Source organism: Poromitra crassiceps (assembly GCF_964638095.1).
Source record: "Poromitra crassiceps genome assembly, chromosome: 8".
Lineage (NCBI taxonomy): Eukaryota > Metazoa > Chordata > Actinopteri > Beryciformes > Melamphaidae > Poromitra > Poromitra crassiceps.
In genome coordinates, this window is record NC_139629.1 from 4,893,816 (window position 1) to 4,909,570 (window position 15,755).

Below are 15,755 nucleotides of genomic sequence, written 5' to 3' on the forward strand. Positions count from 1 at the left end.
AGGATGATCAACTGACGGTGAGTTGCCTGTATTAGTGTTGTGTTGCTGCTATTATCACGAGAAAAGCTTTGAAAGTTGTATCCGTGTCCATGTGGCTGCTTTTGCTGGGAAATAATAGCTCATATGTGCGTGCGGCGTTAGGCCAAACTGAATTGCCTGGCTATAACTTTATTCTTTGGCCCAAATTGTTTATAGCCTTATGGTTTGTATTGGTGGGAAAAAAAACTTGTGTTTAGGGTTTGGAGTTTGAGGATTATTTATTATTTATATGTTGAGGAGTCGCACCAGAGATGTAGGCTATTCGAATTATTTGGATCTTGGAAAGTTATACAAGAGAAAGATTCCAAGTCCTTCTTGTAAAAGTAATTTTAGAGACTGTAGGCTAAATCAAATTTTTATCACATTTACCCAAACATGAATTAGGATACGAACAGTGTTCGTGTGTTTACATGAAGACAAGTTATTGATCTTGTGTGCTGCTGTAGTAGGCTACACAATAATATGGACAATGACCAGGGTCCAAAATGATGGCATGGGTCAGGAATTGTTAGCCTACATTGTACAATAGAAGACTGGGGGTCCTGTTCGCATGAATTTCGGCACTATTGACCCAGATGGCTATTTAGAGATTAGATTAGACTGTGCTGTTGAATGTATCACCTATCCAGATTAGAATGTAGGCTAGCTATAGGCCTACATAACGCCAGCAGCTTTTTTTTCTCCTCCATAGGCCTACATAAAACCATGATCTTATCTGAAAGATTCATATTCAGCTGCTCATCATCAGCTCTGGGTAGCTATTTCGCCAACGCCCTGAATCTCGCCTGTCTAGGCGAGATCTAATCGTGTAGTCTGGGAGGCAGCAAGCAGTGGTTGGGAGCACTTAGCAGCCGTGGACGTGAGTGTGTCGGCCCCCCCGGGAGCTTATCTGACCCACCAACTATGTCTAATATGTCCTCCTATAATAACTCTGTTGTTATCAAGTGTCACTTTTATGCAATGCATTGCCTGAGTAGGTCAATGGCAGTCTTTTGGCATAAACACAACATTTCCCCCCTAATCTGTGCACACCTATGCATGTTTCCTGATGCATTTGTATTATTAAGCTTGTTGTGCAAAACAACTTTTCAGCACCGTGGATAGTAGCCGGAACTGGACCACTCGAGAAATCCCCATGATCCCCCTGTAATATTGTTACAGACCTTCTGTCTCTTTCTCGATGGACCTCTCTGTACAAGTCTGTATTTGTTTACTCCCTGTCTTGCCTGCCTGTATAAAATGACTACGATTATATTTGATAAAGTAATCCGTTTCGAAATGTTGACAAAATGCTGACAGCGGCCCATGGCCCCATGAAGAAGACATAAGCTAATGTGCTGTGGGGGAGTAGTGGGGGAAACACACTGCACCTTGACTGCTTTTGGCCATTGATCTCAATGATATTCAGATGTTGGTGACATTTCTCTTGAACTAACATATCCAACCCAACATTTAAATTTGGATGGATTTGAAGTATTTGCCCTTTTGATTTGAATCCTGACTACAGTCCCATCCTCCACATTGGTTCAATTTGTTTTAATTGGCAGCCAAAAACACAGTAGGCTCAAATCTGTTACAATCAGTTTTTTCAGATAAGGAGGAGCAAGCCCAAGCAGGTGACAGAGGTCAGAGGTCAAGACCTTTAACAGTGTGAGTCACTATAGCCCAAGCAGGTGACAGAGGTCAAGACCTTTAACAGTGTGAGTCACTATAGCCCAAGCAGGTGACAGAGGTCATGACCTTTAACACTGTGAGTCACTATAGCCCAAGCAGGTGACAGAGGTCAAGACCTTTAACAGTGTGAGTCACTATAGCCCAAGCAGGTGTCAGAGGTCAGAGGTCAAGACCTTTAACACTGTGAGTCACTATAGCCCAAGCAGGTGTCAGAGGTCAAGACCTTTAACACTGTGAGTCACTATAGCCCAAGCAGGTGTCAGAGGTCAGAGGTCAAGACCTTTAACAGTGTGAGTCACTATAGCCCAAGCAGGTGTCAGAGGTCAGAGGTCAAGACCTTTAACAGTGTGAGTCACTATAGCCTAAGCAGGTGTCAGAGGTCAGAGGTCAAGACCTTTAACACTGTGAGTCACTATAGCCCAAGCAGGTGTCAGAGGTCAGAGGTCAAGACCTTTAACAGTGTGAGTCACTATAGCCCAAGCAGGTGACAGAGGTCAAGACCTTTTTTTATTTCAAATTGTTTTTATTCGTTTTTAAACAATACAAACAAGAAAAAGCAAACCCCATAGAAGACAGACAATACAAAATAAGTGCAAGGTTGCATGATGTCATACGTGTATACAATCTCCTGAGTATTTGTGATGCAATGACAACCAAGTGTAAAAAAACAAAAAACAAACAAACAAAAAAACCAAAATAATAATAATAATAATAGAGACAAGGAAAGAACAAGAGGGAGGTGGGAAGAGGGTAGGGTAGAGCTGTTGGGGGCTACTAATCTAAAGTTCTTGCGTCAAATTCCTTATCATAATAATCTAAGAAGGGGTGCCAAGTCATTTCAAACTTTTCCAGAGAACCCTGGACTGTACATCTGACTTTTTCTAGCTTAAGAAATGACATTACCTCACGAATCCAGCGTGAGTGTGATGGAGGTGTGGGCGATTTCCAGCTAAAAAGAATAAGCCGGCGAGCTAGTAATGTTGAAAAGGCCATTAGATCTGATTGATGTCTGGATATCCCACTGTTGCTAGGGGCAACCCCAAATATTGCAGTAATTGGATCTGGGTCAATCTGTTTTTGACATATATATGAGAATGTATTAAAAATGTCTGACCAGAATGTGTACAATTTTGGGCAAGTCCAAAACTTGTGGCCCAGAGTACCCGGAAACTGATGGCATCTGATGCAATGAGAGGTCAAGACCTTTAACACTGTGAGTCACTATAGCCCAAGCAGGTGACAGAGGTCAAGACCTTTAACACTGTGAGTCACTATAGCCCAAGCAGGTGACAGAGGTCAAGGCCTCTAACAGTGTGAGTCACTATTTTTTTTATTTTTTTTATTTTCTTTACCTTTATTTATACAGGGGGAGTCTCACTGAGAGCAATGCTCTCTTTTTCAGGAGCGCCCTGTTCACATTCACACACACATTCATACCTGGAAGCTGCCCAGTACAACCACAGTCTGATCTGCTGGTCACTGATCAGCTCCACTGGAGCAGTTGGGGTTAAGGGCCTTGCTCAAGGGCACCTCAGTGGTGGTAATGAGGGAGGGGCAAGCGCTGCCTTTTCACTTTCCCCACCCAGATTTATCCTGCCGGTCCCGGGGATTGAACCGACAACCTTCCGGTCACAAGCTCGCTTCTCTTACCATTGGGCCACCACTGCCCCCAAACTATAGCCCTAGTCTCGCTGGCCAGCCTCCTCTCCCTTCCGTCCGAGGAGTCTGGCGCAGCAGGTCTCCATAACAGGGATAAACCCTCCCCTGCTCTACTCTGCTCTCCCATTGGAGCTAATGTTTCGGTGGCAGCCGGATGTCCGCTCCCGGCTTATTACAAACTCTGTCATTGGCTCCGACCATGTCAATCAGAGCGGCTTCCGCTCCCTCCTCCCCGTGTGTCGCTGTAAATAGTGCCCTGCCGCCTCAGTGAAAACAACAACACTAACTAGCTAGCAAGCTAACGGCAGAAACCTACACGCTAGCTCATTGCTACACGCTGAAAACGGCAAGTTGGATTGTTGGAAACTTTTTTCCAAGGGCACTGCCGCTAAGCGCCGCCCATCGCAATCCCACTATGGAGACCTGCGGCGCCAGACTCCTCGGACGGAAGGGAGAGGAGGCTGACCAGCGAGACTACTATAGCCCAAGCAGGTGACAGAGGTCAAGGCCTTTCATCACCTGATCAGGACAGGGCTAAACGTATGGTGGATGGTCAAGACAAAACCAATGTGTTGACAGTCTGGGCCAACGAGAGCCAGAGGAAACTAATGTGTCCATTTGAGCTTGGCGTGAGGTCACGGTGTCAACAGGTTCCAGATAAGTTGAAGTGGGCCTATTTGAAGCTTCAAAGTGGCAGCTCATACCTCAAGCTGTTCGTAATGAGAAGGGGTTTTAGAGGTTGGTCACTGTGTAGGTTGACCTTCATGATGTGGACACCAAGTCAATATCACTGTATCCCTTCACACACACACACACACACAGGTATAATGTAGTAGGCCTACCAGTAAAAAATATAGCAAAAGTTCAATAGTAACAATATTGCATTGCTAGCATGGGGTATCGTAGCATTGTTCAAATCTTCCTTTAAAACCAAGTCTTACTCAGTTGCTATAGGTCATCATTTATGTTAATTTATTATTTAAGCGTCTTTGAGTCCTTGAAAAGCGTGATATACTGTAGTATGTAGTATTATTATTATTATTATTATTATTATTATTATTATTATTATTATTATTATTATTATTATTATTATTATATTAGACCAGTCAGAAGGCTATAACCATCACAACTGATGTATTTTACCTGTGCAGCCAACGTAGGGGGAAGCTATATTAAATAATAAGAAAGCAATGGCCTCAGTAAATATTGTACGGTATGTAAAGTGAACGTGCAGTGCACTGAACAGGAAACATGTCCTGTTTATTAAAATGTAGTGGAGGGCAGGGCTATAGTGAATGCCCTCAAGTGCTACAGTTCTGCCCAATTTGCCCGTCGATACTGACACAACATATTGATCTTCTGAAGCTTTATAGCGCCTCTGTAGCTAAGGCGCTCGCATATATTTGGCTCAGAATTGCACATGTATATAGACATTTATCACATTTATTAGATTGTTCTTCTTATATTAAGGCTTGCAAATGCTAAAGGGGGGGGAAACAGATCAGGAAAAACAAGATTGCACATGAGGAACTGGGCATATTTTAAGCATACTGCACCACTGATCAAAACCCATAAAGCCGGACAAATTACTGTAATTCATCCATTAACGTTTGTGGTCTGTGCATGATGCGCAACAATAATATAATATCGCTATCGACTAATGATGATTATGATGACTGCCTACATCAATATGAGCACCAAGTTAGCAAACAAGGCCAAAATAATTGCACCCACCTATAAAAGAGTCATGAAAAGCAATATTCACGAATAATGAGTCTGTTGAAATGGTATGTATGCTAATGATATGGAATTCTGGTTCTACTCAAATCTATTTTATTTTGTGAAATACTGTATACTGTTAGAATGCATGTCAATAATTGTTACAGTGTTTTGCATTGCAGTTCAATTCTCTGATAGAGGCTCTCTAAAGATACATGAAATGCAAAAAAGGGGGTGGGGGGGGGGGGGGGTGGTGCAGCCTCCCTGGTCGCAGACAAAGGTTGGTACCAGGTCTCTCTAGATGATACTCGGTACCAGGTGTATAGATGATACTTGTGTCTCTAGATCAGGGGCACTCAATTAAAATTCAAAGAGGTCCAGTTAGAGAAAATTTCCTCAAGCAAAGGTCCGGAACATTGTAACGTAGCTTACGCTATGATTCAGTGCCATTGAACTCAATGATTGAAGTAGCCTAATGGTACAATGTCTGTATGTAGTCAACAACTGACTGTTAAATCAAAATAAACATCAACAATGCTTATTTACAGTTTTCATATTTAACTGGATTAATTATACATAACTAGCCTACTATAATAAATAAATTCTCTTTTCTCATTTCAAGTAAAATAATGCATTTAAAAATAACATACAACAGAGTGCTTTGGAAAAATGTGCATCTTAAAATGAAGTGCTTAAATTTAAGAGAAATAAGTTTCCCCTTTTCTTCACTCCATTTCACATTTAACACTCTCAGCCAACAAACAACCTTTTCTCTTGAGAGAAGTGAGCTCCCTATACCTATCTATCTATCTATCTATCTATCTATCTATCTATCTATCTATCTGTCTGTCTGTCTATCTATCTATCTATCTATCTATCTATCTATCTATCTATCTATCTATCTATCTATCTATCTATCTATCTATCTATCTGTCTGTCTGTCTATCTGTCTGTCTGTCTGTCTGTCTGTCTGTCGATCAACCTCGCATGCTGTTGCGTTGGGCAGTGAGTGTGCCCTGGTGTGTGTGTATGTGTGTTTGCTCATGTGTGGCGCTTCCATAGACCGGTCAGGATCGCACCGCACTAAGCCTTTATGGGGCCCTAAGAGGCTAGCCTAAGCCTTTATGGGGCCCTAAGAGGCTAGGCTAAGCCTTTATGGGGCCCTAAGAGGCTAGCCTAAGCCTTTATGGGGCCCTAAGAGGCTAGCCTAAGCCTTTATGGGGCCCTAAGAGGCTAGGCCCTAAGAGGCTAGCCTAAAGCCTTTATGGGGCCCTAAGAGTCTAGCCTAAGCCTTTATGTGGCCCTAAGAGTCTAGCCTAAGCCTTTATGGGGCCCTAAGAGGCTAGCCTAAGCCTTTATGGGGCCCTAAGAGGCTAGCCTAAGCCTTTATGGGGCCCTAAGCAGAATTTGATTTGGGGGCCCCCCACCGCCTCATCGCTGCCAATAATATTGACTATTATCAATGCTTCATCATTTGCAGACCTATAATCTATCGGCCAGACACCCACCTGTAATGCAAACATACCTTTATCTTTCAGTTTTTTCTCATCGTCTTTTTTTGTATTTCTTTTCTCTGCTCCAGGATATGTCCTTTTTTGTAACATTACATTTTTGTTGCATCAACACACAGGAGAGGACTGTAACCTCCACTGTGCTTGCTTCAAAAGAGCGCGTTGCACATGAATGTGACAGCAGGTCTGACACAGGCAGTGGGAAAGGATTCAACCAGTACGCTAGTATTAGCTAGTAGGCTAGTATTAGCTAGTAGGCTAGTATTAGCTAGCCAACCTGCACAACACTACATTGCCTTTTATATGATTACCATTACCATTGACATATTTCAAGCATTGGGGGCCCTAAGCAGGTCTGGTGCTTAGTTCGTTTATGCCTAGGGCCTTAGTGCCTAGGGCCTTGCCTAGGGCCGGCCCGGCTGGACATTCTCAATTGAAGTGTTTAATCCTCTCACATGCTCATACTGCTCATACTGTCTGGGATGTGGTCCAAAGGATATCAATTGGAGCGCTATAGCGTTCAAGGCAGGTTAAGTTAAGTTAGTCAAGTTAAGTTATCCTTTATTTATCCCCATGGGGAAATTCATCCTCTGCATTTGACCCATCCTCTACTAGGAAGCTTCCTAGAACTAGGAGCAGTGGGCAGCCGCAGTGCAGCGCCCGGGGACCAACTCCAGTACTTTCGCCATTCCCTTGGTCAGGAGCGCTGACAGGAGTCTAGACTCTTAACCCTAACATACATGTCTTTCTTGATGGTGGGAGGAAACCGGAGCACCTGGAGAAAACCCACACAAACACAGGAGAACATGCAAACTCCACACAGAAAGGACCTGGGTTCGAACCCGGGACCTTCTTGCTGTGAGGCAACAGCGCTAACCACTGAGCCACCGTGCCGTCCCGGTGAGGCCAAGCTGTAAGAAGGTGCTCTTTCGGGCGAAAATAAAAATGATTCACTTGCATTCTAACAGTAATAATGCTATACAGTATTTCACAAAATAAAATTGATTTAGGTAGAACCAGAATTTCATATGCGTATTTTAACAGATTCATTATTGGTGAATATCATTTTGCATTAGACTGTTTTATTGGTGGGTGCAATTGATTTGGCCTTGTTTGTTAACTTGCTGCTCATAGTGATGTAGTCAGTCATCGTTTCATTAGATGATCGCGCATGATAGTATATTATTGATGCTCATCACGCACAGACCATGAAAGTGAATAGATTAATTTGGAGGAGTGACATTGTGTTCTAATATGAACTAGCCTTTAATTAAAGCTTCTTCTAATTCTTGGTAGAGTGCCTTGAATCTACCTTGTTTTCATTAGAGAAATGATCCATTGGAACATTGACAGTCATTCCCCATTTCATCATCTTTGACTAAAAAGTCAAAGATGTTTAGTGCTTCAAGTGCTTCAAGAGCACTAAACAGTATTAAGTAGGGGTGTCACGATACACTCAGTTCACGATACGATACGTATCACGATACTGGGTTCACGATAACGATACGATACGATACGATTTTAACAATATTTTTTTAAACTTGAATAATGACAATATATGACTGGAAAAGTAGTATTTTATTTGAAATGCACAAATACAAAACATGCTGTTGTGGGAAATTGTTATTACAATAACAACTAGAAAAAACATGAGATTGGAGATAACAAGGCTTATCTTGAAATAGAATGAGTTACACTGTCACTTAGATTTACTTTGAACTAAAAGGTTTCTCAGCAGTATAAATTCTCATTATGCATCTTCAGTTTTTCTTCAAACTCAAACAACAAGACTTTTCTTAGTCTATTTTTTATGCATCTTCAGTTTTTCCTGTCAAGTAAACAGTTTTGCCAGAAACTCAATTGAATGGTTTCTCTCCTGTATAACTTCTCATGTGTCTCTTCAGAGACTTGTTCAACTGAACTACTTTCCACACATTGAACTTCAACAAACAAAGACGTTTCTTTGTCTACTTTTGGAAAAAAAAAAAAAAAAAATTTTTTTTTTTTTTTTCACGATATGAGATTTCATCTCAACGATACATATCGTGACGTTTTACTATCGCGAAATTTCGTGGGACGATATATTGTGACACCCCTAGTATTAAGTCTACCGTACTTAACAGAGAGGCAAAGTGAACGTCACTTCCTGCTTCAGCACTGTACCAGGGATTTTCTTCCGCAATTTATTTTCTCATAGACATTTCGTAAAATGCTTATAAAAATAGTTTTACTTGGTCAAACCAAACGGTTCAGCTATATACTGTATATATATATATATATATTTTTTTTTTTATCAGGGACAGTGCACATTAATCAACATCAATATCAATGTAAATGTGCCAGGGTTAGCTTAAGAGCTAATTTGCACCTGTAGTCCCTGAGCAGGAGACAATCAAAAGGTACATTCAAAATAATTCATACAAAACACAAAATATCACAAATCATACAAACAATATACAAGTACAACTGGTGAAATCACATTGCATTATTAACATACAACCACAACTCCTGGACAGTAGACAGATGATCCATTTGTATGTGCCCTATGTTTAAATCCACCTAGATACATTATTTGTGCATACATGTTTGTTTAGATTTTAAATAATATTTCAATTTAATTTGAAAAGTATGGTAATTAGCACAATTCCTAATGGCTATAGGGAGGCTATTCCAGGTTTTTGAAGCTCTCACTGAAAATGCGGACTTTGCAAATGAGCTGTGTCTGCGTGGGATAACACAGTCTCCTCTGGTAACTGACCTTTCTCCTCTGGTAACTGACCTTGTCAGTTACCAGACCTTCTCTGGAGTCATTGTTCTTCATTTTGATGTATGTATTTAGAGGGGGAGGAGCTAATCCATTAAGGATTCTAAACACAAGGCACATATCTGTATACAGTTTAAAGTTGTCCATATTAAATAAATTATACTTAGTAATAATATTACAATGGTGGAAACTATTGGGTTTTCTGTCCAGGACTTTCAGTGTTTGCTTGTAAAGTGCTTCAACTGGTCGTAAGGTAGTAACTCCAGTTTGAGACCAGCTGGTTAGACAGTAATTAAAATGAAATTTAGAATCAGGAGAGACCATAGAACATTTCACTCAGACCAAAACTTAAAAAAAAAAACATTGAAAAAATATTTTGTTTAAACCCGCATTTCTTTACGTTTTGGTCAGAGTGAAATGTTATGCGGTCTCTCCTGTTTCTAAATATATCTGAACCGTTTGGTTTGACCAAGTAAAACTTGGGAAAATAAATGGCGGATGAAAATCTCTGGTACAGTGGCTGAAGCAGGAAGTGGCTCTCTATACCCTTTCCTTGCCCAGGCACCTGCGTTTCATTTGAGTCGTGCCGTATTTGTTACCTTTCTCACCAGAGATGCTCCTCTCTACTAACGCATGTGTGCAAATAATGATCTCCCTCCGAGGCATGAACTTTCAACAACAAAATGCAATGTGCATGACAGTGACTTTGAAGAGGGATTTCTTAATCATCTCTACATTTGTATAGAAGATATTCATATTTCACCAACGCCAAAAATGTTTGATCAGAATGCTGAACAGATCAATGCCTTGCCCTTTTGTGTCAACTTCCGTCTCTCTATTCAGCTCTGTCTCTGTTCAGTTCGCCTGCCTTTCAGTAAAGGTCACAGTCTGACAACTAACAATTAACTCATTATATTTATTATCACAACAAATAGTTATTTTTTATTTTTTATTATGAATTATGAATATTTGGATTGAATGTGGGACATGAGATTACATGAAACATGTTGGTCCCTATCGTTGCATCGGCGCTGTTTCTAGGCCGAGCGGCTGGCGCAGCTCAAATCAGTGGGCGTGGACCAGCGCACTTGATATCGTCGTGCTGGCGCTAGACGCAGCCTCAACCATTACAACCACGCCTTTTAAGCGTAAAATTATGCACCGTCATGCTCATTGGATAACTGCAATAAACGAATCCCACGCTTGCCTTTTTAGCTCCAATTCCAGTGATCCCGCAAAACCAGACGAAAGCCCTTCATCCAGTCTGTCTGTCATTATAGGCTATTATTCTGCAGTTTAAATACTGCAAGCATGTAAATACGCTACACTATAGCAAGATCAAAGTGAAAAGAATGTTCTAAATGCATCAGCTAGAAAAATATAGCCTATCCCTATATGATGAGATTAATTTTATATTGGTGAAAGTTTGTCCAGAACGATATCGTTTTCTCTCCCCTGCTGCAGGTAGAATGATGTACATAAATATACCCTACATTATGTAAAGTCATTGCATAAATGTGTTTTTATTGTAAAACTAAATGTGAGGTTGGGCCAAGTTATTGGAGCGACATCACAGTATAGCACATGACAGTAGAAGGCGTTCCGCAGCGCGTTCCGCTGTCACTTATCTAAATCACGTTAAATCCACACAGGGTATATATAGGCTCAAGAGGACATATATGTTTCACATAGGGTGGTGTTTCATTTCGATGTTTTATTTGGTCCAATATTGAAATGTGTACAATTGCAGGTTGTGTTACCATTACACATTAATTTAGATCGACCTTTTATATCTATTTCGCCTCATTTGGTTGCTATTTAGTAGCGAAATGGAGAAGCACAATGCATGCTGGGACAGGCCAGACAACTTACAATTTATTTTTCCTATATGGGAAGTGTGTTGTGCCTGTCTAAGCTAGGGAGTCAGAGAGAGAGAGAGAAGGGTGACAGAGAAGAGAAGAAGAGCACTGGCGCACTGAATAGGCCTGGTTTCAGAGAGAGACAGAGAAGGGTGACAGGGGAGAGGCAGCAGAAGAGCACTGGCGCACTGAATAGGCCTGGTTTTCAAAGGCGCAAAGCGCTAAATTTAAGGCAGGTGCCAAGATATCAGTACGCCGAGATTTAAGGCCGACACGCCCACTTTGGCCCATTCTGGGACTGCGCCACGCCCATTCGGCCTAAAGCGCATTTGGCAGCCTAAAGCCATATTGATATCGTCCCAAAACAGGCGCAAGGCACGTTTTTTTGCGTTTAAGGCCCGTTTTAGCGCCGAAGGCTTGTGGGAGAATAGGGCCCCACATGTCCAATCCAGTCCTGTGGCAAATTGATTGGCCAGAATGTATGTGATTGATTGACTGTGGAAGTACAGTATTCTATATTATAGTATTATATTATAGTGCACTATTGCGTTCAGATCAAGCAAACGCTGTCAGTGGCGTGGCGCATACAGAGATGCAGTGCAGCCTCCCTGCATTCATATTTAATATTGCATAGCTCTGCCCCATCACATCATGCCAGTCAAACCAGTCAGGAGTCGTTTCCTCCTGCTGCTCTCTCCCTGGCTCTGAGGGGGGAAAACTGGACTAACCACGTTCCATAAGAAAGAAAGCCTGCAAATCTTTCCAGGGACAGAATCAGACAGGAAGAGGCTAACCTGGAATCAATAATTCTCATCTCAAATCCTCATTTAATCCACAAGAGTATAGATCATTAGATCAGGGATTAATGGGTATATGGGAGGCCTCTCCTGTCGTTAGAGCCTGCCACTTCTTTGGGTTGATGAGGTCCGGCCAAAGAACCGAACCACACCCACCTCCTCTCCTCCATTTAAAGCCGATCTGTCAGGAGAGCTTTGCTGGCCAGGACAACAATTAGATGATCAATCAGATGTTTATTAGGATTCAATCATGTAAAGAGTTCAGTGATTCATTATTATTTCCAACCCTCTACCGCAGTCCACTCTCAGTGTTTTACGATTTATTTGTGGACCGGAGTTGCAAACCACAAAAGTCAAGTCTGCGATAAGCAGATGTTTCATGCTGTTCAAGTGGTTTCTTCTCAACCTCTAACCACCTCCTCGTCTCGTTTGACCCCTCAGCCCTTCCTCTCATGCTGGAGCCTAGCTGTCCACTCTGAGGGTGCAGGATGAAAACATGGCACAGCTGCTTGTACCACCCGGACCGGACAGCTTCCAGCCGTTTTGTCGTGAGTCGCTCAAAGCCATCGAGGGGCGCATCGCCGAGGAGCAAGCCAAGAAGCCCAAAGGAGAGAAGAGGAAACACGACGAGGAGAACCAGCCCAAGCCCAACAGTGACCTGGTGGCGGGCAGCTCACTGCCCTTTATATACGGGGACATCCCCAAAGGGATGGTGTCCACCCCGCTGGAGGACCTGGACCCCTTCTACCACAACCAGAAAGTAGGTTTGCTCGATTTGAAGTTAGAGAAAGAAGTCTTATGACGATGCAAACATTTAACATCTTAAAAATTGAGTTAAAACCCGTTTCAATTGAAGTTATTTTGTCTCGTCATGATCAAACTTATTTTGATTTTGTCTGGACTATGTAAAGAAGTAGACCAGGAAGTGTAATATTCCCAAAGAGGCCGGAGGAGAGACGCATTGGAGTGAGGATTCTGTTAAATCTGGCCCTGCAGTAGTCCAGGTGTTATCTAGGGCTAGGCACCAGGTGGACCAATAAAAAGGATTTACACAGGGAACCCCAATATAGATTTTTTAATTTAAAGCAGATTTAAATTGGATTTCTTTTCATTTAAAGAGGATTTTCAAGCGGCACGCTCCAAACAATAGTTATTAGCCATTTTGGCCCATTCAGTCGGCCCTAATAATTAGGTCACCTGCAGGGGTGCTCTTTATACTTCCTGAAAGATTCAGCGCGATCGCACGTAAAATGGCATAGCTGTGGCCGAACACAATTTCTGTTCACTCTCTCTCTCTCTCTCACACACACACACACACACACACACACACACACACACACACACACACACACACACACACACACACACAGCGACACTTTGCATTCCTATTATGATATATCCTATTTTTTTTGTAGAGAACAAAAAGAGCTTGCATGTCAAATAGAAACTCCACCTGACAGGTGTTTTGTACTCCCCACATCTCTCTCTCTCTCTCTCTCTCTCTCTCTCTCTCTCCCCCCCCCCCCCCCTCTCTCTCTCTCTCTCTCAGACTTTCATAGTATTAAACAGAGGGAAGGCCATCTTCCGTTTCAACGCCGCTCCTGCCTTGCACGTCCTGAGCCCCTTCAACCCTCTTAGAAGAATATCAATTAAGATTTTAGTCCACTCATATCCTTTCATTAAGGTATTAATCTGATAAGCGTTGTAATCATGTTTATATAAAGGCCACACTAAATCTGTGGCTGGCGTCCCCTCGCATCCGCTCCATGTTTGCAGACATGATGCGTTAAGGAGGATTAATTGTTGACATAGCTATCGCAACACATGTGCTGCTCAGCTGATTTGTGTTTGATGTAGAAGTGTTGTAAACCATGCTGTGTGAACAAAGCTGATGGACTGGTTGGCTTCCTTGACAACCGCCTGCAAATTGTTCAGCATGGTGATCATGTTCACTATCCTTACCAACTGTGTGTGCATGACGCTGAGTGAACAGCCAGACTGGGCCAAGAATGTGGAGTAAGTTTGGCTTGATTGAACCAAATAGAAATATCTCAGTTATTTGTGAGGCAAGTGAAGGCAGTGCTGTTGAGTGACATACATTTTTATTTCCAACAGGTACACATTTACTGCAATCTATACATTTGAATCCCTCGTAAAGATTTTAGCGCGAGGATTCTGTGTCGGGAAGTTCACTTTTCTAAGAGATCCCTGGAACTGGCTGGATTTCTGTGTTATTGTCATGGCGTAAGTATTGAACAACCTCTAAAGCACAACTGTTCCGTTCCCAAAAATGCACTATGAATACCGCAGGGATGATTGTCTTTTCGTAGGCCAACCCAGAAGTCATACACTTCCTGGTTCCCTCGTCGGGAAGGCAATGGGATTTTTTTTGTATGAGGATTTGGAAATAGGTCTCTGGTAACAAAGGTTTATGAAATGGTGAACTCGGTGTTCAGCGAGATAATCTTCGCAAATGGGGACCACTTTTATGATTTTTGGAGCGTAAAAGTGATTTTTTTAAATCGCGATTTTCAGAAAATGCTTCAAAATTCATAAAAGTGGTCATCATTTGTGAACATTAGGCTATCTTGCTGAACACAAAGGTCACTGTTTCATCAACCTTTGTTAAGCACAGAGTTTATTTCAGGCATTTAACCCCTTGAGACGAGGGAACCAGGAAGTGCTAACAGCCGGGTCTTAGGCAGGTCTTAGGACTCATTCCTGCCGTACTCTACTAGGCAACGACTACTGAGGAGAGACTGAAGACTGAAGAGTCCATTTTCAGCCAAGAATTTGAATCTATTGTTCACGTACATATATAAAATATATAAAAATGATTGCTGTCTACACTAAAATGCAATCCATTCCTTTGCCATTGTAAGACCTTATTTATTGATTTATTTATTGATTTATTGATTGATTGATTGATTGATTGATTGATTGATTGATTGATTGATTGATTGATTTATTTATTTATTCAAATTCCACATTTTAAGTCTTCAGTTTATATCACGTGGGTCAGCTGGGTGCATGTTGTATTTGTCAAGACAGATTTTAGCTCCAAGAATTGAAATTCATTCCTCTAAGTCTAAACTTGTGCTTTCATATGTCCAGGATCATAATGCAAACCATGTATATCACATGTATTACAGTTTCCCATGATCTGAGTTCATATTCCATGCTCATTGTGAATTTCCCTGCAGGTATGTTACTGAGTTTGTAAACCTAGGCAATGTGTCAGCTCTTCGCACTTTCAGAGTGCTGAGAGCGTTGAAAACCATTTCGGTGATCCCAGGTAAGCAGGGCTAGCAGTCACACACTTTGGCTCGCTGTTTATGCCACGTTCTCCTCCTGCCCCTCACACCCCTCTCCCACCATTAACTCTCACCTCCTGCAATTGCTCCTAATTGTTTTGTCATGGCGTGTGTATGTGACAAACCCCACCCACCCACCTCCTCATACAGATATGTCACAGAGAGTTTGTGGAACCTGGGCAATGTGTCAGCCCTCAGAACGTTCAGGGTTCTCCGGGCTCTAAAAACAATCTGTGGAACCTGGGCAATGTGTCAGCCCTCAGAACGTTCAGGGTTCTCCGGGGCTCTAAAAACAATCTGGGTCATCAGAGGTGAGAACCGGCTCAAATAGATCGTCACTCTCACCCGTGTCCAGCAGGCTCCAAATAATTGCCTCTCGTGCCATTAAATGCAGGAATCTAAATCAGCAAAACCCAAAC

General features: G+C 42.1%; 1 protein-coding gene across 1 annotated transcript in view; it reads left to right on the forward strand.

The window, feature by feature from the left end:
• Nucleotides 1–12,518: 12,518 nt before the first annotated feature.
• Nucleotides 12,519–15,755, forward strand: part of scn1laa (sodium channel, voltage-gated, type I-like, alpha) — a gene marked incomplete at both ends in the record, with an annotated part of 38,155 nt that continues 34,918 nt past the window's right edge. The window contains 5 exons of the mRNA XM_083641976.1: nt 12,519–12,782; nt 13,572–13,717; nt 13,958–14,038; nt 14,138–14,266; nt 15,226–15,317. Coding sequence (XP_083498102.1) covers nt 12,519–12,782; nt 13,572–13,717; nt 13,958–14,038; nt 14,138–14,266; nt 15,226–15,317 — 712 coding nt within the window. The remainder of the gene's footprint in view (nt 12,783–13,571; nt 13,718–13,957; nt 14,039–14,137; nt 14,267–15,225; nt 15,318–15,755) is intronic.